Genomic DNA, 23,084 nt, shown 5'->3' with positions numbered 1-23,084 from the left:
TACCATTGGTAGAATGGCCGGTCCAAACCGGCTGTCCTGTAGCACGATCGCGGATGGTAACAGAGGTCGCTTCAAACTCGACCTTCATATTGTTTTGACAAACTGATGAACCGAAAGGAGATGAAAGCCGAGAGACGGAACATAAAGAACACGAGAGGAGTGTTTACCCCCTTTGCCATCATGAATAATATCAAGAGAGCCCTCTGAATGAACAGGAATAGAATGCTTGTCACCGATGCAGACACGACCAGGATGAGGAGTGAGATCCTGGAGCAGTGAGGAGGAGGGGGCCATATGCCGAGAAGCCCCACTATCAACGATCCATTCACGAGCATCGGAACTATGGAGAGCCAATGACTACTACAGAAAGGGGTACCGAATTCAAGAGCTCAAGGTGAACAAATGCAGGGGTGGGGGTAAGGGAAGCATCAACCGCAGTGGCCATGGGTGCGTCGGCTCATTTGTGTTTGCGGTAGGGACAATTGCGCCAATAATGGCCGGGGGTGCCACAGTGATTGCAATTGCCTTTGGGAGCAGGACGGTCGCTGGAGGGATCCGAAGAAGATGGGCTAGCGGCAGAGGACGAAGCATTCTTGGATCGAGGTTTAGGACGGTGGGCCACAAGAGCCTCAGAAGGGCCATCAGAGGATTTGATGAACTGTTCCTGCTGATCCATCATCATGGGGACAAGTTTCTCCCAAGTGATGGTGCTGAGGCGGCCAAAGGTAATAAGAGAAGAATAGAATGCGGCGTATCGACTGTCGGTAATAACATGAGATAAGAGAGTAATAGCCATATCTTCGGAGGAGATATCCTTGCCTACATGGAGGATGTCCTGATGCATGCTCTGCATTTTATTGATGTGGTCCCGTATGGAAGAGGAAGTAGCTAGATCGAGGCGACGAAGCTGAACTTCCAAGGAGATACGTTTCATGGGAGTGACGCGAAGATACATGCCATCAAGGAATTCCCAAATAGCACGTGCAGAAGTAAGGTGCTTGATATGATTGAGAACCCCTGGTTGACAATTGAGAAAGATGAACGAGCACACACGAGCATTCAATTTGTCCCAGATAAGAGAAGCATGCGGATCATCCTCAGGAGTCGGACGAGGGATCCCGGGATCAACAAACTCGGCAAGATCATAAGATTCCAATACGGATGCCATCTGCATTTTCCAAAGGGAATAGTTGGTCCCATCCAACTGTCGAGCATCTGGAAATGTAGGAAGGGTGGGGATGCGTACAGGCTTGTCAGACTCTTGAAAGAAGCTGGACATAGGGGGAACGCGGAGATCCGGAGCGGAATCCTTTGATTCAGCAGCCATGACTGGAAACAGGGAGTGGACAGCACCCAGGGGCTGAAGAGGGCAGCCGACCAGGAGAATAGGTGCTGGTGAGCAGATCGAAATCTGGAACGGGGCTGCCGACGAGAGGAAGGCAGCAAAAATATATATATGAAGGATATGGAGAGAGTGAGAGCTAGAGAGAGTGAGAGAGTCGAAAGCTTGGAAGCTGTAGTTGCTCAATAGAGTGTAAAAGAGTACAACACAAAGTAGTGTAGATAAGGTTTTGTCATAGTGACAAAACCTTAGTAGTCACTAACCATAGTTAGTGAACTAACTGCAGTTAGGGGAAAAAACCTCTAAATGAGGGAAAAGTGCCCCTAACTAACTTATTATATTACATTGGTCACTGCTGAATTATATCTATAATTCCAACACCCCCCTGCAGTGCCAATGTCATGTACAAGGCTGATCAATCACCAAACGGATATAAGTTCAGGGCACTGCGAAATGCCTCGAACTTCTCACGTGGTAGTGCTTTGGTGAAGATATCTGCAACCTTGTCATGTGTGGACACAAAGATCATACTGATCTCTCCTGCATGTAACTTCTCTCTGACGTAGTGATAGTGAACCTCAATGTGCTTCGTGCGAGCATGAAACACTGGATTCTTTGCCACTGCAATGGCACTCTGACTATCAGTGAGAATTGGAGAAGGACCCTCCAAAGACAGATGAAGATCAGCAAATAAACGTCTCAGCCAGACACATTCAACTGTTGCTGTGAAAGCTGCCCTGTACTCAGCTTCACATGATGAGGTAGCCACTGTAGATTGTTTCTTGCTTAGCCATGAAATGCAAGATTTTCCCAAAAAGAAACAATTGCCACTAGTGGACTGCCTAGTGTCATAATCACCAGCCCAATCTGAATCACTGTAGGGATGCATCTGCAAGTCACCCCCCCTGGGAAATAGTAAGCCAAAAGACTTGGTGCCTTGCAAATAACGGAAGATGCGCTTAACTGCCTGCCAATGCATAGTTTTGGGGCTGTGCATGTACCTGCTCACCTGAGATACTGCAAACTGAATATCAGGCCTAGTATTGCAGAGATATATGAGGCATCCAACAGCTTGACTGTAAAGTGTGGCATCAACTGCTTCTCCTGCATCATGCATTGTGAGTTTCAGCCCCGGTTCCATAGGAGTAGATATGGGCTTACACTCTTGCATGTTAAATCTGTCCAAAAGTTTCTGAACATACTTGGACTGAGACATAACAGTGCCACGTCTCTCATGAGAGAACTGGATCCCCAAATAAAAGTGAAGCAGCCCCAAATCTGACATATCAAAGTGGGTCTGCAAATCAGTTTTGAAATCTGCAATTTTGTCGTCATTAGACCCTGTGAGCAGTAAGTCATCAACATAAAGAAGGATGACTAATATTTCCCCCCCATCCATCTTGATGTAGAGGGTGCTCTCAGTAGGACTATTGTGCAGCCCCTTGCTGGTCAAAAAGGCATGTATCTTGGCATACCATGCACGAGGGGCCTGTTTCAGCCCATATAAAGCTTTATTAAGCTTGCAGACTTGAAGTGCATTTGCTGTAATTTCAAAACCCGGAGGTGGTTTGACATACACCTCTTCCAGCAAGTCCCCATTTAAGAAGGCTGTTTTGATGTCCAACTGATGAACATTCCACTCAAAATGTGCAGCCATTGCAATTACTGATCGGATGGTGGTCATCCGGGATGTAGGAGCAAAAGTCTCCTCATAATCTATGCCCTTTTTCTGAGCATAGCCTTTAGCAACCAGCCTGGCTTTATATCTGTCAATGGAGCCATCTGGCTTCCGTTTGACTTTAAATACCCATCGTGTGCCAATAGCATGTTTACCCTGTGGCAAGTCCACAACATCCCAAGTCTGATTTTTTGCAATGACTGCAACTCATCGTGCATGGCATTCATCCAATGCACATTACCTTGTGCCTCTTCAAATGTGGCAGGCTCCTCTTCATCAAGGAGAGTACCTGCATATGCTGATTCCACTGAATTAGCACCTTCCATGTGCCTTGCTGCACTGCGAGTCCTGCCAGGTAACGGAGCATCAAGTTTACTCTCCCGGAGAGTCTGTAACAGCCAGTTTGGGACTGTTTTTGCTGCATGTATGTCTGCAATTTCTTGCTGTACCACTTGTTCCAGTTCCTGTGGAGGAGGCATGACATCCCGTGGCGGAACTGAAGCATTTGAAGGTTGCTGTAAATTCTGATGTGGATCAGAAAAATCAGCAGGGGAACCCAAAGCAATGGGTAGCAACCCTTGAAAGACATCTTCTGAAGGTGAAGGCATTTGAAAATCAGCCCGAGTGTAAGCTGAATTTTCAGAGAATATCACATCTCTACTTACAATGATTTTGCGTGTAGCAGGATTGTAGAGACGATACCCCTTGCTTTCCGCACTGTATCCAACAAATATGCATTTGATGGCTTTATCTGACAATTTGTGCCTAAATTCAACTGGCACATGTGCATAGGCAAGGCATCCAAAGACTCGGAAGTGATCCACTGAAGGCTTCCTGTCATTCCAGACCTCAAAAGGAGTTTTTGTTTTTAAAGCCTTAGTGGGAGCCCTGTTCAAAATGTAATTGGCACACATCAAACCCTCTAACCAGAATTTATGAGGCATGTGTTTGCTTTTCAGCATACATCTGTCCATCTCCATGAGGGTTCTATTTTTCCTCTCAGCTTTGCCATTTTGCTGAGGAGTCAGCCTGACTGTGAGCTGATGCACAATACCCTTTTGTTTGAGGAAAGCATCAAATTCTGCAGATAGGTATTCCCCACCTCTATCCGTGCGTAATGTCTGTATCTTGAGCCCTGTTTCATTTTCAACCATGGCTGAAAAGTGTTTAAACACTGTGAACACTTCAGATTTCTTTTTCAGCCCATAAACCCAAGTAAAATTGGAGTAGTCATCAATAAATGTGACAAAGTAGAGATGACCACCCAATGAAGGAGTCCTCATGGGACCACAGACATCACTGTGTATAAGCTGCAATTTGCGAACAGCTTTAACTGAACCATCCTTCTTGAAGGGAAATCTATGCATTTTACCTAAAATGCACCCTTCACAGGCATGTGGAGGAGGTATCTCAAGAGGTGGCAATGCATCGACCATTGAAAATTTCTGAAGTGTCATTAAGCTGTTGTAATGCATGTGGCCATATCTGGCATGCCATAATTCTGCATTTTGCATGGCAACTGTAGGGGTAGAAATTGCCAAAGCATGAGCTGCTCTTTTCTGAAAAATATCAAGCTGAAAAAGCCCACGCAGCAGAGTACCAGATAACATTAAGGCATAGTTAGCTTCCCTGTCCCGGACAGCACATTTGTCATCCTCAAAGATGACCTGAAATCCATCTCTGTTAAGAGTGGACACTGAAAGGAGATTTTTGGTTATGCCAGGCACATATAAAACATCAGAAAGTCTGAAAATTGAGCCATCAATTGCAGTGAGCTCAACTTCTCCTGTGCCACGTACTGAATATGAGGAGTTGTTGGCACAAGTGACTTTCCTACCAACAGGGGGTGGATGCAAGGAAGTAAAGAGACACTTCCTCGAAGTGATGTGCTTGGATGCACCGCTGTCAAAATACCATGTGTTCAGTGTTTCATCAACACTGAAAGCAGATGCATCTGAAGGAGAGTCAAAACTGCAAGTCAAAAATGCATATGTATCATCACTGCAAGAAGTTGTACTATCCCGATCATCTGGAACAGCCAACCTAGAATCAGAAATGCAAGATAAAAAGGCATAATCTTGACCAACAAAGTTGGCTGCAGCATCCCCACTGTCAGATGCACAAGGGGCTGAATCTGAAACAGCCATTCCTGAGCTGTTTTTCTTTTCCTTTGCAATCCTTTTCCTGCATTCTGCTATGTGATGACCTGGCTTTTTGCAGTAGTGACAGAAACCCTTCTTTTTGGGCTTGCTTGCATCACTTTTAGCCTTTTGTGAAGGCTGTCCTGACCCACTGGAAGGCTGATTTGCTGCTGTTTTTGCCTGTCCCTTTGTTTTTGATTTGAATTTTGAGAGCATGGCTTGTTCACCTGCACGTGAAGCCAAATTTTTCCTGGTCTGCTCTTCCTGAAGCAGAAGTCCTATCAGCTCATGAAAAGAAAGAGGATTTGCACCCCCCCTCAATGATAAATTCAGCGAAGTATGAAAGCTGAGATAAGACTCAGGAAGAGAATTCAGAGTGGTTGTAATCATCTCTGAATCAGGAATAATTTCATCTATGTTTAACAACTGCTCTCTGAGATCCTGTAGCTTAGTGAGGTGGGCTGACATGGAGGCATCCCGTGAATCCCATCTCTTTTGCTCAGGAGTATTGACTGTAGCTGCACCAACAACTTGTCCTGCAGCTGCACCTTGTGCACGACCTCTTCCACTTCCTTGGTGAGGAGGAGTAGCAGGTGCAATATCTGCTGGTCGGATTTCATCCCCATTGACATAATCCCATAAATTGCGAGAAATCAGAATATTACGTACCATGAAACTCCAGAGAGAGTAGTTGGTACCATCCAATTTGTCTTCCTGAGAAAGACCACCGAACTGAAAATCATTCTGATTTTGATGGGCCATATCTGAAAAAGGAATTGAAGCAGATACAAAGCTGAATTCCCTTACTGGGAATAAAATGCACAACTCCCAAAAACCACACCCAAGCACGGGCTGAATATGCAACTTAGATTTCTGCACTTGAGCTGTCAGAAATCTGTCCAAGCATAAAACACTCTCCAAAATCTGCCAAAAGTGTTCCAAACACTCCAAGAAAGGCAGTATGTACTGAATACTCCAAAAAAATGCTCTCCAAACACAAAAGCCCCAATTTGTGGCTAGAAATTGCAGCCAGAAAGGGGTAAAAATGCTAAAAGCCCCAAATCTGCAATTTTAATACAAAAGCCCCAAATTTCAGACAAATCTGCAATTTTGCTCTTGTTATAGCTTCAAACTTGCCCAATGATTGCAATGTCTGCAATCTGCAAAATGCCCCAAATGTACTTGCAGAATACTTAGCCAAACAATGGCTGTCTGCAAACTTAGCCTGTCAAAGATCACCTGCCAAGGATCACCTGCCAAAGATCACCTGTGGCTAAATGCAACCTGTGAAAATCTGCAAGTACAGATCTGAAAATGCAGAAATGCATACAAATCTGTAAAGAGTGCAGGAGGTTCGGTACAGCACTAACTGTACGGTGGTACTGTACAGTACGGACTGTACGGTACAAATTGTACGGTCAGTACGATTGTACGGTACAGATGGCGATGTACGGTACAGATAGCGATGTACGGCGCTGTACGAAAGCAGATGACGCAACGTACGGAACTGGTACGGCGCAGTACTGCAGCAGATGACGAACAGTTTCGGCGCTGGTACGGCGAAGTACGACTGCAGGTACGGATTTGTACGTCGATGTACGGAAGCTCGGAGCTGTACGGCAGGCGAAATCGTACGTCAGGCGAAATCGTACGGCAGGCGTCAGAATTTCGTACAGTCGTACGGACTGTACGGGCAGATTTGCGTAGGCTGAAAGTCGAGGCTGAGATTGGAACTAGAGGGAGCAAGGAGCACCAGGCTCTTGGACCTGCTCTGATACCAAATGAAGGATATGGAGAGAGTGAGAGCTAGAGAGAGTGAGAGAGTCGAAAGCTTGGAAGCTGTAGTTGCTCAATAGAGTGTAAAAGAGTACAACACAAAGTAGTGTAGATAAGGTTTTGTCATAGTGACAAAACCTTAGTAGTCACTAACCATAGTTAGTGAACTAACTGCAGTTAGGGGGAAAAACCTCTAAATGAGGGAAAAGTGCCCCTAACTAACTTATTATATTACATTGGTCACTGCTGAATTATATCTATAATTCCAACAATATATATATAGGGGAGGAAGAGAGCTCTGTAGTCAGCGGGAAAGAGAGTTGCTGACGAGGATGAGCTCCTTCTACTTCATCACTACAGGAGCTCCAAGATCAGAGAGTATTCTGGTGCTCTGATACCATGAAAACATATAGAGCGGAAAGCGAATATAACAAGAACACGAGAGACACCAGTAGGCCTGAAATAGCTGCTGTATATCAGCCCTCAATGGAGCCGTAAAACATGGATACAATCCTCATAAAGGAGTAAAATGCTGCTCAATAACAGCAATACAAAACCTGAGGTACAGCCTGCTGGAAGAGCACAAGAGGGGCTGTAGAAGGGCTGAGTATTGCTGTCCTGAATCTCAGCAAGGCGGGCACTCCAAGGCAATGAGAGAAGTTGGAAGATGGGGTGTAGAACCGGGCTGAGAAGTAGGAGGAAAGAGGACTGAACTGAGGGGCAGCAGCAGGCAGGGATGGGGGATCTGCAGAGGGAGCGTGGGCAGCCAACAGGGCAGCTATGGGGCTCAGGTAGGGACGGCCAGGAGCAAGCAGTAGCTGAGGACCTGAGGAGCTGCAGGAGTGGATAATAAAAATGAGGAGGGGGAGGGCCCTTATATAGGGGAGGCCAGGGTAGGTGGTCGGTCCAGTTGGCCTAGGCCGACCAGCTGGTCGGTCAGCCAACTGGGCCGACCAGCTGGTCGGCCAGGAGCTGGTCGGCCAGGGTTGGTCGGCCTGGTCTGTCCCCCTCTGTCCCCCGCTTCGGCCCTGTCTCGTGGGTGCCGGTGTTGTGCTGGAGCGAGTCCTGTGGAGGTCGAAAAAGAGCCGAAATACGGACTAACTGAGACCTCTCTCATTGGGCGGGCACACCCACATCAAAGGCCCTCACTCTGTACAGAACACCTGGAGATGTCAATCTCAACAATCATGCCTACATATGTGGTGATTTCAATAATGCTCCACAACAAGGAGACAACACCTCCAGACATGATCATATGTTATCTCCTGAAAGGCATGCATGGTCTCAACTACTTCTACATCTCGATCCGGTTGACCTTTGGAAGGAATTGCAGCCTTTGTCACCGGGCTACACTTTTCAACATAATGCTCTTTCAGCCCATCAGGCACGTCTGGATCGATGGTATAGTGTTGCGCCCCAACAAAATGGGGAGTTCACATGCAAAATGTGGATTGACTATGCCTTTGTGCATTCAGACCATGCACCACTATGGTTACGGTTATCTTTTCATAACATGCCAGATGATAGATTGCCACACAGAAGACATCTCATCATCAACAATAGTTATTTGCAACATGCTGATTTCAAGGCAATGGTTACTGAAGCAGCTCATTGTCTTTCCTCCAGCAGCCATCTAAATGTTGATGATGCCTCGGATACTTTTATTTCTAAAATGCAAGTGGTGATTAGAGTTTATGGCAAGTCTTACATGAAGACTCTGAGGGAAACCATTGCTCAGGCCAAATCTACTTGTCAAGACCTCACTCAACTCAGTCATCACCGTTCTTTGTCCTTGCATGAGCAAACAACACTATGCCAGGCCAGACATTGTCTTAAACTAAATGATCAAAGGAAACTGACAAAATGGGAGACTAGAGCAAGACAAAGAGCCTTTACAGATAAAGGTTGCTCTTCCAAAGAATTTTTCAAAAGTTTACATCAGAAGAGAATCAAAATAGAAATTTGCAGAGTGCTTATGCCTGATGGATCATGGACTACCTCACGATCACAGCTTGCTTCCTTTTGTGTGCATCATTTCTCGCAGCAATTTGGCTCTACAGCTCCTCTCTCGCAACAGAATTTACATGCACAAAATTTACTGTTGCAACATGTTTCTCCTATCATTTCCCCTCCTAAAGCTTTGGAATTGGAGGAACCTTTCACCGACAGAGAACTGTCAAATGCGATCAAATCATGTGGCAGATGGAAATCCCCTAGATGGGATGGTTTAACAGTAGAGTTTTTTCTAGCCTACTGGCCGATTTTGAAGCATTCTTTGCTATATATGGTGAATGCTGCGTGGCAAAATCAGAAAATGCCAGACACATGGAAGAGAGGTCTTGTTAAGCTCCTTCCCAAAAAACAAATTTGTGAGTCTTTGGCAGATTGGAGACCTATCACTCTTATGCCCGTAATTTACAGAGAAATACACACACACACACACACACATACACATATACATACACATACACATACACATCTATGTATATGTACATGTACTCTTTAGCAGATTGGAGACCTATCACTCTTATGCCCGTAATTTACAGAGAAATACACACACACACACACACACATACACATATACATACACATACACATACACATCTATGTATATGTACATGGACCTATCACTCTTATGCCCGTAATTTACAGAGAAATACACACACACACACACACACATACACATATACATACACATACACATACACATCTATGTATATGTACATGAGAGTGATAGGTCTCCAATCTGCCAAAGACTCACAAATTTGTTTTTTGTTAATATGTATATGTATATATGTACATGTATATGTATATGTATACTGTACATGTACATGTATATGTATATCATATACATATACATATTAACATGTACATGTACATGTATATCATATACATATACATATACATATGTATATGTATATGTATATGTATATGATATACATGTACATGTACATGTATATGTATATCATATACATGTACATGTACATATATATACATATTATATATATGTACATGTACATATATATACATGTACATGTACATGTATATCATATACATATACATATACATATACATGTACACATGTACATGTATATGTATATGTATATGTATATGATATACATGTACATGTACATGTATATATATGTACATGTACAATTTTTTTTGAAAAAAACAGTGTTGATTATATTACTTCAAGAAACAAGAATACATGGGATCAGTTTTGTAGCTGACGGGGCTGCATTCACAAATCGGACGCAGCCCTAAGAGGAATCAAAAGCTCTCTCACGGAGGGATCAGGCGGGTGTGAGTAAATAGCCAGAGAGGCAGTGAGTAGCGCCACTGAAGGCCCTGAGATGTATGCTCGAAGAAGAGGCCCTGTGTATCCCAATCTCGGAGGAAACGTCTCCGCTTCTCCCGGCCGGCCTGGGAGTCCCCCTGGATCTGGTCCCACTGACCTCTGAGCGTGTGGATAATCTCACTCCAGATGTCAGCCATGATCTAGGCAGTCAAGGGTGAGGTACCTCCGAGGATCTGCGCGCAACGCGAGGTCCAAATGTGCCATCCAACGATGCTGCCAATAATCTCCCAAACTGGCTGCCTCACCTGAGATCCTATGTCCACCTCTGCCAAATGCTGCGGGATGCCCTCAAGCGGCCCCCAAGTCCCCTGGGTGATGAGGAACATAGGGTCCTGCGGGCCTGCCTTGAACATCTGGTGATAGCCAGGTATGGTACTGCACCAGCAGAATGCGCCCCAAGTGATCAAACCTAGCTCCGACTCTGCACGAGTGAGGATCCCGAAAGCCCACCTCCACACTTCTTGGGCGCGAGTGCAGCTCCACAGGCAGTGTTTTGGTGACTCCTCGTCCTCATGACAAATCTGACAAAGTCCCTCCTGACCAAACTGCCGCAGCCAGCTCCCCACTGGAAGTCCCATTGTGGGCGAGTAGCCAAAGGAAGTAGGAAATCTTCCGCGGCCGCCAACTCTCCCACAAGGCCTTCTAGAAGGCCTGAAGAAATAGCCTGGAAATACCTTGAGCATACCATCTGGGCCGCTGGGTGGGCGGTCTGCTCTGCATCCTCCTAAGAACGCTCCTGCCGAGCTTCGCACTGTATGTGAAGAAAGGGATCGGCCCCTGGTCTGCCACAACCTCTGGCCATCTCCACTCTCCTGGGTCCCAGTCAAGCTTTGAAAGGGCCTGCCCCTCCCAAAGCCAGAGACGCCACAACTGCAACTGATCCTGCTCTACTCTAGGATCGATCTGCCAAACCTTCCCCAAGAGGCCTACAACACGAACCCTCTGCCACAGGAGAAGGGGGTCGATGAGCGCACCCTCTCTCCTGAGTCGGCCGTCACCCAAAATGGCGAAGAAGGAGACAGAGGTGTCGGCTAGCCGACCTGCGACAACCAGTGGGATGCCACGGGGAGTGAGCTGTCCAAGCCAACAGGCATCACCAGGCATGAGGATCTGAATCTCCGATGGTACCAACTAGCGGGCAGGAATCGCTCCATCTATCTCTGTGCGCCTCGCCTGAGCCCCCTGCTGCAGCTGCAAGTGCAGTTGTCTCCAAGTGCCTCTAAGTGTCCCTCCAAACTCGAAGGGACCGAGCGGGCCCCCGCATCCAACCATCCCACGAGATATGCCACCTCTCCCCCAGCTGAAGGCCCGAGACATCTCTGACCTGACCGTTCCAGATGAGCGGCTGACAGTCGATCTCCTCCTGACTGCTAGGAGGCGACTGGATGAGGCTGAGACAAGTAGCAGCTTCCACGTTTGCCCCCCAGGGGTCAAACCGCGGATAACTAACTTGCCCAACAGGGCCTGACTCTGGAGCTCTAGATCAATGACTCCTAAGCCTCCCTCCGCCTGCGGGAGAATGACTGTCTGCCAGGCTACCCTGGCTCTGGTATCTTTGAGACCATCCCCTCCGGACCACAAGAAGTTCCGAACCATCCTCCTGAGCTGTGCCACGCAAGACCGCGAGAAGCACCAACAAGAGGCCACATACCAGGCCGTGGCCAGGAGAACCTGATTGACCACAAGGGCTCGACCTGCAAGAGAGAGCTTAGCAGTGCTCCAAAAAGCCAGCTTCCGTCGTATGGAATCTAGCACTGGGAGAAACTGCTGAGCTGGCGTAATGTCCAAGCCAACCTGAAAACCGAGGTATCTAGTAGTCTGCCCCCGCGGGATCCATCTGAAACCCAAAAACCTCCCCCACTGTGAGCAGGCCCCTGGGTCTGTGAGAAAACCAACTGATTTGTTCCAGTTGATTTTCGCACCGTCTGCCGAACAGAAGACCTCTAAGGCCAGCCTCACCCTCTCCAACGTCATCTCATCATCTTGTACATACAGCACCGTGTCGTCTGCATACTCCGAGTCCAAGAGCTCAGAGTCCTCCCTGATGGGAAGGTGAACACCCCAAATCCCTGTTGTCCTAGCTCGAAGATAGTGCATCATCGCCTCGGCGAAGAAGAGAAACAGGTAAGGAGCAAGTGGGCGACCCTGACGCACTGATCTCTCCAAACGAAATCGCTCTCCCATCCTGCCGCCGATGATGACCCTGCTGGAAGCTGTCCTGTATAACGTTGAGATGCCCTGAATCCAGCCCACTGGGAATCCGAGTCTCTCCAGAGTACCCTCCAAGAAGAACCAGTCCACTCGATCGTAAGCCTTCTCAAAGTCGAGAAGTAGGATGGCTAAATGAAGCCCGTTGTGCTGAGCCCACTCCGTCGCCTCTGAGAAGGTGAAGACATTATCCAGAATACTGCAATCCTTGACAAAGCATGTCTGAGTGTCATGGATGAGGTCCGGAAGTAGTGGTCGAACTCTGGCGCTGATCATTTTGGCAAGGATTTTGTAGGCGGTGGTGAGGAGAGTGATCGGGCGCCACTGACGGATCTCCTGCCGATCTCCCCCTTTCGGGGTGAGGCAGATCAATCCCGAAGAGAGGCTCTCTTACATCTGGCCGCTGCTGAAAATCTTCAGGAGAGCTGCAAGAAGGGGCTAATGGATATGATCCCAGAATGAAGTGAAGAAAGCTCTAGAGAGCCCATCCTCACCAGGGCATTTCTGCCCATCGATAGCCATCAAGGCCTCCTGCATCTCGACGGTGGTGAACGGGGCCATCGTCGCCTTCATGCTGGGCTGAACAAGGGCCGGAGTGTGCCTCCACACCTCGCGCGAACGTCTGGTGCGGGGGGCAAGCTGCTCTTGCTGGAAGAGAGTCCTGTAGAAGTCGGTAGCCAACCCCATGACCTCCTCCTGGTCGATAGTGATATGACCCTCTGTTGCCCTAAGACTCCGGATCTGGTCTCCTGCTGCCCTCTGACCATGAGTCATGAAGAACTCTCTGCTCGTCCTGTCTCCCTTCCTAGCCCAGTAAGAGAGGGAGGCGTGATCAGAAAACTCCGAGCGTCGCTGGAGAGTCTCCTCAAGAAGGGCTCTAGCTCGAAGGGCCTGGATACGAAGCTCCTCCGAACCCGGAGCTGCTTGCTGGAGCTGCTGAATGGAGGCAAGGTCCCTACGAAGAGCTCTCTCTCTGCCCCACCACTCCTGACGAACCTGAAGGGCTGCTAGCTGGCAAATCTGGCTGGACTCCTGCAGAGCCTGAGCCACCGCCTTTGCCAAATCCTCGCACTCGCCCCAATCTCTGTCCCAAAGGCTGCCGATATGACTGCGCACCTCCTCCCTGGAAAAGATGGAATCACGAATCCCGCACGAACGGGGGGCAAGGGACTGAGCTGCCGAGTCTAGTGTCAAGAGCACTGGCGCGTGGTCGGAGAGCATCGTCCCTGGCACTACACCCACCTGACCACCTCTGCCAATGGCCGAATCACTGACATTAAATCTGTCCAATCTCTCCGGGAGTCTGCCCCCTTCCTTGCGGAAACCCCACGAGAAGTCCAAGCTCCCTTGCCATCGACGGAAGGCAGGGTCTCTCCAGCTGTCCCTCCCTCCTATCGCAAAGAGAAAGGAGTCCCACACAGACTGCTCTGCCTGAGCTATGCCTGTAAACTCTGGTCCTCTGCCCTGTTGGTCCTCCATGGTCTTGAGATTGTTGAAGTCCCCTCCAACAATCCACGAATCCATGTCTGGGAGAAGCTCTGTAAGTGTCCTCCTAAAGGTGGCTCTGCGTCGGAGATCTGTGGGTGCATAAATGTTGAGGACTCCTATTCTGGAGCCCTCCAACTCTAGGCCAACCCACAACGCACGGCCTGGGATCAACGTACCATGGTCAAAAACCCCCTGGGCAATCGACTCGCAGACGAACGTGCAGACATCGCCTCCCTTGTTCACCGATCGAGGGCTCCCAATAAGTGTGAGAGCGCCCAGGGAGGATCTTCCCGCAACTATTGGTATGAGCCACTGAAGGCTTATGCTCCTGGAACAGGAGCATATCCAAGCGACCAATCACCGCCGATTGAAGTTCCTGTCTCAAGATAAGCTTCCTAGGACCACGGGTGCCAGAAGAATGAAACCCGTTCACATTCCAGGAAACGATGTGTAAGCTCATGGCGAGGACTGGTAGGCTGCGAACAACTGTCTGCTCGCGGTCGAGGTCGATGAAGAGGGTGGCTGTCCGGAATGAAGGCACAGACGCTTCTATGAGGGTTTTGAGGGGGAGGCGGGGTCATCCAGCCCATTCTTCAAAACTCTGAGCAAAGGCGTGAGGCCTTTGGTGCCATGGACGAACGCTTTCTCGAGCCAGCTCGAGATCTCTGAGGTTGTCATCCTGTAGAAGGCGTGAAGTTTTTGTGTTGTCCAGACTTTGACATCCTGTGGGAGGTGCCAAGGCAGAGGGGGCCTAAGGATCACAATCAACCTAAAACGCTTGCCGACGCATCGCCACCGCAGGCGCACGTCACCCTCGGACCACTAGGTCTCGAGAAGCTGTCCACCCGTCGGGCCTATCCAAGAGCTAATCTGAGCGTGTGTCTGCTCCCTGAGAGCCTCCCAGACCGAGTCGTCTGTCCAACTTTCGGTGCCGTCGTTGAGAAAAGTGAAGGCAAAGCTGGGCCCATCCCTCGGGGCCAAGGCTGCAATCTTCCCATCCGTCCCTTTGCGGAGCAGGAAGATACTGATGTCAAGGCAAGCTGGGAAGGTCCCGAGGTCGGCCACATCCAAGTAATCCCAGGGTCCAGACCTGTAGAAGTCGCATGGGAGCTCTCTCTCCTGGAGCTGAGGCCCGCCAAAATCTGCAACTGAGGGGGCCGGGCTAGCAAACAAGGAAGGCTGCTCCTGGGGTGGTGAAGTCTCGGGGTGCCGTACCAGGGGAGAGGAAGCTGCGAGGTAGGACACACTGACTCCACTGAAGCGTCTAGCTGGGGGAGCGGAGGTGGGGGAGTAGGAGCTGCACGCGGCTGAGATAACACCTGTGAAGATGACGCTGCAGGAGAGCTAAGAGGGGCAGGGGGGGATGGGGCTGGGGCTGGGGCTGAAGGGGAAGAGGCGGGGGCTGAGGCTGAGGGGCGGTAGGAGGGAACTGCATCTGGGACAGGGGCTGGGGCTGGGGGAGGGGGGGCTGGGGACATGGAGGATGGGGGACCTGATGCTGCGGGGGGCGGGTAGCAGACGAAGAAGAAGCTCTCCCTAGACCTTGGGGCGGCTGCCTGTCAAGTCTCTGAGGCACTGCTGCAGGCTGGGTACCCTCTGCCTCCTTGCCTTTGTCAGAATTCTTCTTATTCTTTCCCCTTTTCCTTCTGACCTCGGTCCAGCCACCAACCACCTCTGAACTGGATCCAGCCACCAACCACCTCTGAACTGGACTCCTGCTACCTCTGCTCTGCCTGGCGTGCTGCTTAGGGGGGGGGGAGGGGGCGAGGGGGAGGGGGCAAGGGGGGCCGAGAGGGGCTGGAGAAGCGCAGGCAAGCAGCAGCCAGGTACCCGAAACCATGACAACACAGGCACTGGCCTGGTTGTCCTGTGACCACCATGCTCTGAGTAATGATGCCAACATCTGTCACAACCTCGATCTTTGCAGGGAGGGACGCAGGATCTACCACAGCCACGTGGACTCTCGAAGCTTCTGCCGCAGCAACCGCGTCAACAAAAGTGTCATGCATCACCCAACCAAAGTGAGCACCCAGGTCCTTGACTATCGGCCGCAACTCAGTTGCAAGGCCTGGAAATACTAGCGTCACTGGGTGGCGAGGTATGCGGAAACGAGCATCAAAGTCCACTGCGCTGAAGCCTCGGTACCAAGGGACTATCATGATGATCTTCCCATCCACTGATGTGGGGGAACAAGCAATCAGGTTGCTCGCAGCTCTCGCAGTGGAGAGCTTGAGCTAGAAGATGCCCCTTCCCATAAGGGCCACCTCCTCAATGTGGCTATCCTCTAGCACAAGGGTGGATTGTAGCCAATCCCTGATGGGTGCCCTGGAGGGAGAGTGTCCAATGACTCTGCCATAAACGGAAGTGTGGGCAAAGTCATTGGCAGCCTGTTTCACCAAGGATGACTGCTGCTCTGTCAAAATCACGCGGTAGGCTAATGGAGAGGGGGCGTCCGACTGGGCCTCTGGTTCCGGGCAGGGAGCCGCCATACCGCAAAAACAAACTACGAGAACTCCAAAGAAGGAAGAGGCTACCACCGAGATGGAGAGATAGAAGAGAGGTGGAGCCTGGGGGTGGATGAGGGAACGAGGCACACACAAAAGCGACTCCTTCAACCGAACAAGGCCAAGCCAGGGGGAGAGGTCTTCGAGGCAACAGGCGGGCTGCCACACAATCTGCAGCGAGCAGGGATCTTCGAGCACCTGGGCAAAGCTTCGAGCAGCTGGGAGACACCTGAGATACGAGCAGGCGGCGGCAGCGACGAGCTGAACGGGCAGACTCTGAGCGCGGCGAGGTTCTGAACGGGGGGGAGAGGGCAACTTGTGCGAGCTCGAGCAGGAGGTAGGCGACAGAGAGGGAGAGACAGACGCGCGAGGAGTGCGGGGTGGGGGGGGAGAGAAGAGGCGATGGCGAGGCGACGGGCGGAAGAGGGAATCAGGGGGAGGTAGTCGCGATGGCGAGGAGGAGGAGGGCTCGCAAGAGCGCTATATCCACAGAACCCCCGTTTCATAGGGTGGCCATTATATGTACATGTACATATATGTACATGTATATGATATACATGTACATGTACATGCATATCATATGTATATGTATATGTATATGTATATGTACATGTATATGATATACATGTACATGTACATGTATATACACATATACATATACATATGTATATGTACATATGTATATGTATATGTATATGTATATGTATATGTGTATATACATGTACATGTACATGTATATCATATACATATACATATGTATATGTATATGTATATGTATATGTGTATATACATGTACATGTACATGTATATCATATACATATACATATGTATATGTATATGTATATGTATATGTATATGTATATGTATATGTATATGTATATGTGTATACATATACATATACATATATGTATATGTAGATGTATACATTTACATATGTACATGTACATGTACATGTATATCATATACATGTTCATGTACATGTATATGATATACATGTACATATACATATACATACGTATATGTATATGTATATGTATATCATATACATGTTCATGTTCATGTACATATACATATACATATACATATACGTATGTATATGTATATGTTTATGTATATGTATACATACATGTACATGTACATGTATATGTATATGTATATGTATATGTATATGTATGTGTACATGTACATGTACATATACATATGTATATGTATATGTATATGTATGTGTACATGTACATGTACATATACATATGTATATGTATATGTATATGTATGTATACATATATATGTACATATGTATATGTATATGTATATGTATATGTATATGTATATGTATATGTATATGTATATATGTACATATACATATGTATATGTATATGTATATGTATATGTATATGTATATGTATATGTATATGTAGATGTATATGTAGATCATATACATATACATATGTATATGTATATGTGTACATATACATATACGTCGTATATGTATATGTATATGTGTACATATACATATACGTCGTATATGTATACATATACATATACATATGTATATGTATATGTATATCATACATACATACATACATACATACATATATTTATTTATTTATTTATTTATTTATTTATATATATAAACAATCTGGCTAACTCAAGGGTTTCACATTTTTTCTAGTTTAATTAGAATAAGCCATTCTAATCAATCCATCCACAATTATCCACACAGAATCATGATTTGCTCTAAGTAAATCAAAAATGATTTCCTCTTGGAAAGAGATTGATAAGCAGCCTATCATGTGGAACGACAGTATACTTGATGATCATGGCAAACCACTTGGTATTTCTCATTATATGAGACAGTCTAGATGAAAGAGAGAGCTCGCTTCCTTAGTGGGTGCTTGAAGGATTTCAAAAACCTTCTAGATGATTGTAGACTCGAATTAGTAAGTCACCTAAGAGGAAGTGAAAGAAGAATTCAGCAATCAATGCAGCATATCCTTGGGTTGCGTTCTTGCTAACATAGTTGCAAACAAATATGTTTGCATGCTTTAGCAAACGTTTGCAAACATTTGTTGCTTCCCTTGCAAACAATGGAGGATGACGATAATCATTGACGAAGGCCATGAGGCAATGACGTTCAAGCATGATTGCTGACCTGCGACTTGCAAGCTTGAATTCTTTATGAGAATGTTTGATTGTTTTTATTTTTTTTTATTTTTAAAGGATGTTTGAATTTAATAGCCTAGAGTTGAAATACTAAATGCATCTATAAAATATTCTAGGTCTGTAAATTGCCCACGTTTGTTTCAAATAGGAGCAACAAGCAAACATTTGCAAACATTTGCTTGCAACTATGCTTGCAAGTGATAGGACTCGTTCTAGATCAAGGATCCTACTTCAGTTTATAGGATTACAATTCAAAGGATCAGACAAATGCCTTGGTCTTTGACATCTATTCTGGAGACTGCTTATCCAAGTCTACGGATGATATACTCATGCATACTGTCTGTGGAGTAATGTAGACCCTAACCTAGATCACATCCCCTGGGGTTCATGGAGGATTTGGCTCTATGGATGTGCCCCCCTAAAGTATTTGCAGTGGGATCCCAAGGCGTGGGAATAATTTACGCAGGACACTGAGAGAAGAGCCTCCCCTTCTTCCGCTACACAATCATTAATGCCATGAAGTTTCAGCTCAAGTCTACGGATGATATACTCATGCATACTGTCGTGTGGAGTAATGTTTTTGTGGCTTCAGCATGGTATCTAGACCCTAACCTAGATCACATCCCCTGGGGTTCATGGAGGATTTGGTTCTATGGATGTGCCCCCCTAAAGTATTTCCAATGGGACCCCAAGGCATGGGAATGATTTACGCAGGACACCGAGAGAAGAGCCTCCCCTTCTTCCGCTACACAATCATTAATGCCATGAAGTTTCAGCTCAACCTTAGAGACTGGAAGCCCACCAGAGCTCCTCACCGGGAAAAGTTTTAGATTTCTGCTGCCTTTCGGAAATCCTGTTAGAAGACTTGGAAATCCCTCGAGAATAGAAAATTCACTTTTTCCTTTTGGCTTTTTATTCATGGAGGGATTGCAATAAACTAGTGGAGGTCTATGTTTTGAGCAGACTCTACTTATATCCGTTTCCTCCCTACGGAGGAGTCTATTCAGCATTGCTTATGAGACTGCTGAAACGCGAGGATCATCAAGAAGGGGATTGCCAGCTTATTGAGCATCTTTATGCCTTCTCTCTCCTCCTTGATCTAGGGCTTGGTAGCTTGGCTCTCTTTTTGGACCTCAGATGTTTTATGAGAGACATGACTCTTCATAGGCTCTTTCGACTTGACAACATTCGGTTCAATGTTGCAAGGTGTTTCTGAAACAGCAGGTTTGAAACAGGTTTCATAGGTTTCAAATGGGTTTCGTAAAATGTATGAAATGAGTTTCATTTGGACAATGAAAATATGCACATTTATACCTAGGGTAGGCATCATGTCATACCACTCCCAGAAGACTCCTGAAATGCATCCTCATCAAGTGCAAGTGCATGCGAAGTACTCACACCAATTGAAGCTCATGCCTGAGATTGGGATGGAGCCGTGATCTCGTAGAACATGGTGTAGATGTCTCTCTTCTCATGTCAACAACCTTCCAAATTTTGACATAAAAGTAATGATGTTCAAATTTACCCTTCAAAGACTCCAAGTACTCATGTGAAAACTAAGTAAAACTCAGTTCATTAATCATTGACATCTGACTCGGAGCACCGGCTACTATGTTATACTTTCCTTTGCAAGATCTTAATTCGATCTCATACTCTTACATTAACTCAGTCCATCTTGCCTTTCGGACTTTTAACAGAAGCTGAATGCACAATCATTTAATTGTGTCTTGCTCAAATAGAATTTCAAATTTAGCACCGTACCTCCATGTTTTCAAAGCATGGACAATGGCATAGTGGTCTTTCTCATGTGCTAAATATTTTTAATGTGCAAGATCTAGCTTTTTATTTCAAAACTATAATTCATCCATCTTGGATCCACACAACTCCCACAGCTCTATCACTTGCACAAGTTTTAAGTACAAAAGGTTTATCTGGATTAATTATCCTTAACACCAAGATTGTAGCTACCACCTAAGTGAGAACTTTAAAACTTTTTCATACTCTTTTGTCCAAATCAAGATTCTTCCCTTTCCTTAAGTGGATATCTCTTAGGAACGACAACTCTTGCATGGTTATTTAACAAATCTCCTATAGATCTCAAAAGGCCAACGAAAGGTTGTAACTATTCTAGATTGGTTGTAGCTTTAATTTTCTCTCAATCCATGCGTATCCCTCCCAAAGAAGACACGGCCCAAGTACTTGACTTTCTTACAAAAGAAATCATCTTGCCTAAGCATTCAAATGCTCTTGCTTAGTCTCACTAAAGATAAGCCTAGCATCCAGAACGACTGCTACAAATCCACCTAAATAAGCTCTCCATATATTAATCATTTGAGTCTGGAATTCAGGTAAGTGAGAAAAGAGCGAGGCTTTCATGTAATGAGTTCTAGGATTGACAAAGGGAGCGTCAAGTCCAGGATGCTGAGTACCTCTGCCCCGTTGGCATTTGTATTATACAGGAGTTTCGCCTGTATCTTTTTCGACCGTGGACTCTCCTTTTTCAGGACATTTTGCCAGGCAATGGTCGGGGTCTCCGCGGAACATGACACGCCCTCCCCGCATGAGACCTAAACCATGCAATCGTTAAAGAAGTGAGAATTATAGAGGCGCCTGCCAAATTCTTGTCTTTCATAAGTTAAGACCGAAAGCAGGCAAGCAATCAAGGCATGCTACACCACGCAAGCGATCAAGTCATGCCACACAACTGTATTTAAGTCCGGAAAACGTTTAATTCGAGCCTTTCCAGTTTACTCGAGAGAACTCTTTGCGAATTGACGTTGCCAACTATCATAATGCTATAGTATTGTTTGTTTCTCGTGCACAATACAAATTCGTAAATATCAAGTTTACCACGAACATAGGGCCTCGTGGGCCTTCTTGGACTTCCATGTGATACGTGCGACCATTATACAAGCGTACCGCTCGGTATCCCACTGGATATGGATACCTATCTTTCCCCTGCAGAAATCATAAAGCCTTCATCAAAATTGAGGACTGTACGATACCGTATCATAAACGCCTCCAGATTCAAGTTCGTTCGTCCAAATGTATGCAGTTCTGTAATCTTCGAGCTAAGCCAGTTCAAAAATACTACTTGCATTCTTGAAAGCAGCCACAGCATGGATATATATTTGATGTGAGCAAGCCAACGGGATGATCGTCCGGCGATCACAAATCATTGCAGCTAAGTAAAGCACTTGCAAGACACGGAGCAGACATGGTACCCTAGATTTGCTCCAATACTTCTTCTCCCAAGGACCTCTGTAAAGGCTACCGATAGAAGTGACCTCGAGTCCATAGCGTCTCTTCTTTTCCATCGGCAAAGGAACGAGACTCTAATCAGGAGCCGAGGCGAAAGAATTGCACGAATGGCTTCCGGTTACTCTATTGACAGGACTGATCAGCAAATCTCGAATGTGGAAAATTTTGAGAGGCGTATTGTGCCCGACGAAATGCAAGGACTCGAAATGAAGATTGGGCGCCAAAAGCTCATTTCCCTCTTTCTTTTTTCCATTTTTCCTTTCATTTTTTAACACAAGGTGGACAATCCACTAAGCCCCTCCTTTTTCAAACGCTTTTTATTTTATTGAGTTTTGGATTGTTTGTGAAATTTAGAGGGGTCACTCCATTATGCGAAAGCTGTGCCTGTTTCTTTGATAAGGTTATCAATGTTTCTTTGATAGCATTGTTTTTTTCATCATGTCAATGTTGAAATCCCAAGTAAGATAGTTGATGAGTTAATTTTATGTTCTTGTGTTAGGATGCTTTGAAGGTATGATCTGAAAATGTGGTATTTTGTAGATGGTGGTCGGTATACATTGAGGATATTGTAATTTAAGTTGTTTCTTTGCATTCCAATGGTGGTTATTTCTATTTCTTGTTGTACATGCATTTGTGCATCTATAATTTTGAAGTCTTTCCTAACTAAAGTGCAAGATCCAAAGTGCGAGTAATTTGGTATTGGATGGAATTGTTTGTAGATTGATGCACTCAATTGTGTGGTTTTCATCTCTTGCAAGCAAATGACATTCGAGTTCATCAAGTGATTTATTCCCCTCACATCCTCTTCGATTTTTGTTAATGCTCTTGTGTTCAAAGATTGAATGAGAATTTTGTGCAATCCTCTCTTTGCTTTTGCTATATGTGAAATCTTGTGTCATGTTTGAAGCATTTCATTTCTAACTTGGCATCATGTCCATGATGAAGTTTTGAGCTTGCAATGGTTCTAGCAAGTACAAGTTCTCTATTTCCTTAACTCTAGATAGTGATGTATATGTTAATCCATGTGCACGCACGCCTTTTGGGGAGAATGCTAGTTTTTCTAATGTTAATCCTTGAGCTCTATGTATTGTTCTTACTGCTACTGGCTGAATTGGAAATTGCTCTCGTGTGAGAATGCTTGTTTTTCATGGCCCTATTTGTACCT

General features: G+C 46.3%; 1 protein-coding gene across 4 annotated transcripts in view; it reads right to left on the bottom strand.

Annotated features, from left to right (window-relative positions):
- The window catches only part of LOC147900989 (DNA binding protein), a 118,999-nt gene extending 96,952 nt beyond the window's left edge, over window positions 1–22,047 (bottom strand). For all 4 annotated transcript variants that reach the window (XM_087376158.1, XM_087376160.1, XM_087376159.1 and 1 more), the window contains exons 1-3: window positions 21,883–22,047; window positions 21,509–21,616; window positions 21,088–21,225 (exon numbers count right to left, since the gene is read on the bottom strand). In XM_087376158.1, the coding sequence (XP_087232284.1) occupies window positions 21,088–21,225; window positions 21,509–21,616; window positions 21,883–21,975 (339 nt within the window). In that variant the 5' untranslated portion in view covers window positions 21,976–22,047. The remainder of the gene's footprint in view (window positions 1–21,087; window positions 21,226–21,508; window positions 21,617–21,882) is intronic.
- Between the last annotated feature and the right edge of the window lie 1,037 nt (window positions 22,048–23,084).

This window comes from Dipteris shenzhenensis, chromosome 6 (assembly GCF_047967505.1).
Source record: "Dipteris shenzhenensis isolate YYH24624 ecotype China chromosome 6, Dip_SZ_1.0, whole genome shotgun sequence".
Taxonomy (NCBI): Eukaryota; Viridiplantae; Streptophyta; class Polypodiopsida; order Gleicheniales; family Dipteridaceae; genus Dipteris; species Dipteris shenzhenensis.
This window is presented reverse-complemented; position numbering and strand designations above follow the sequence as displayed.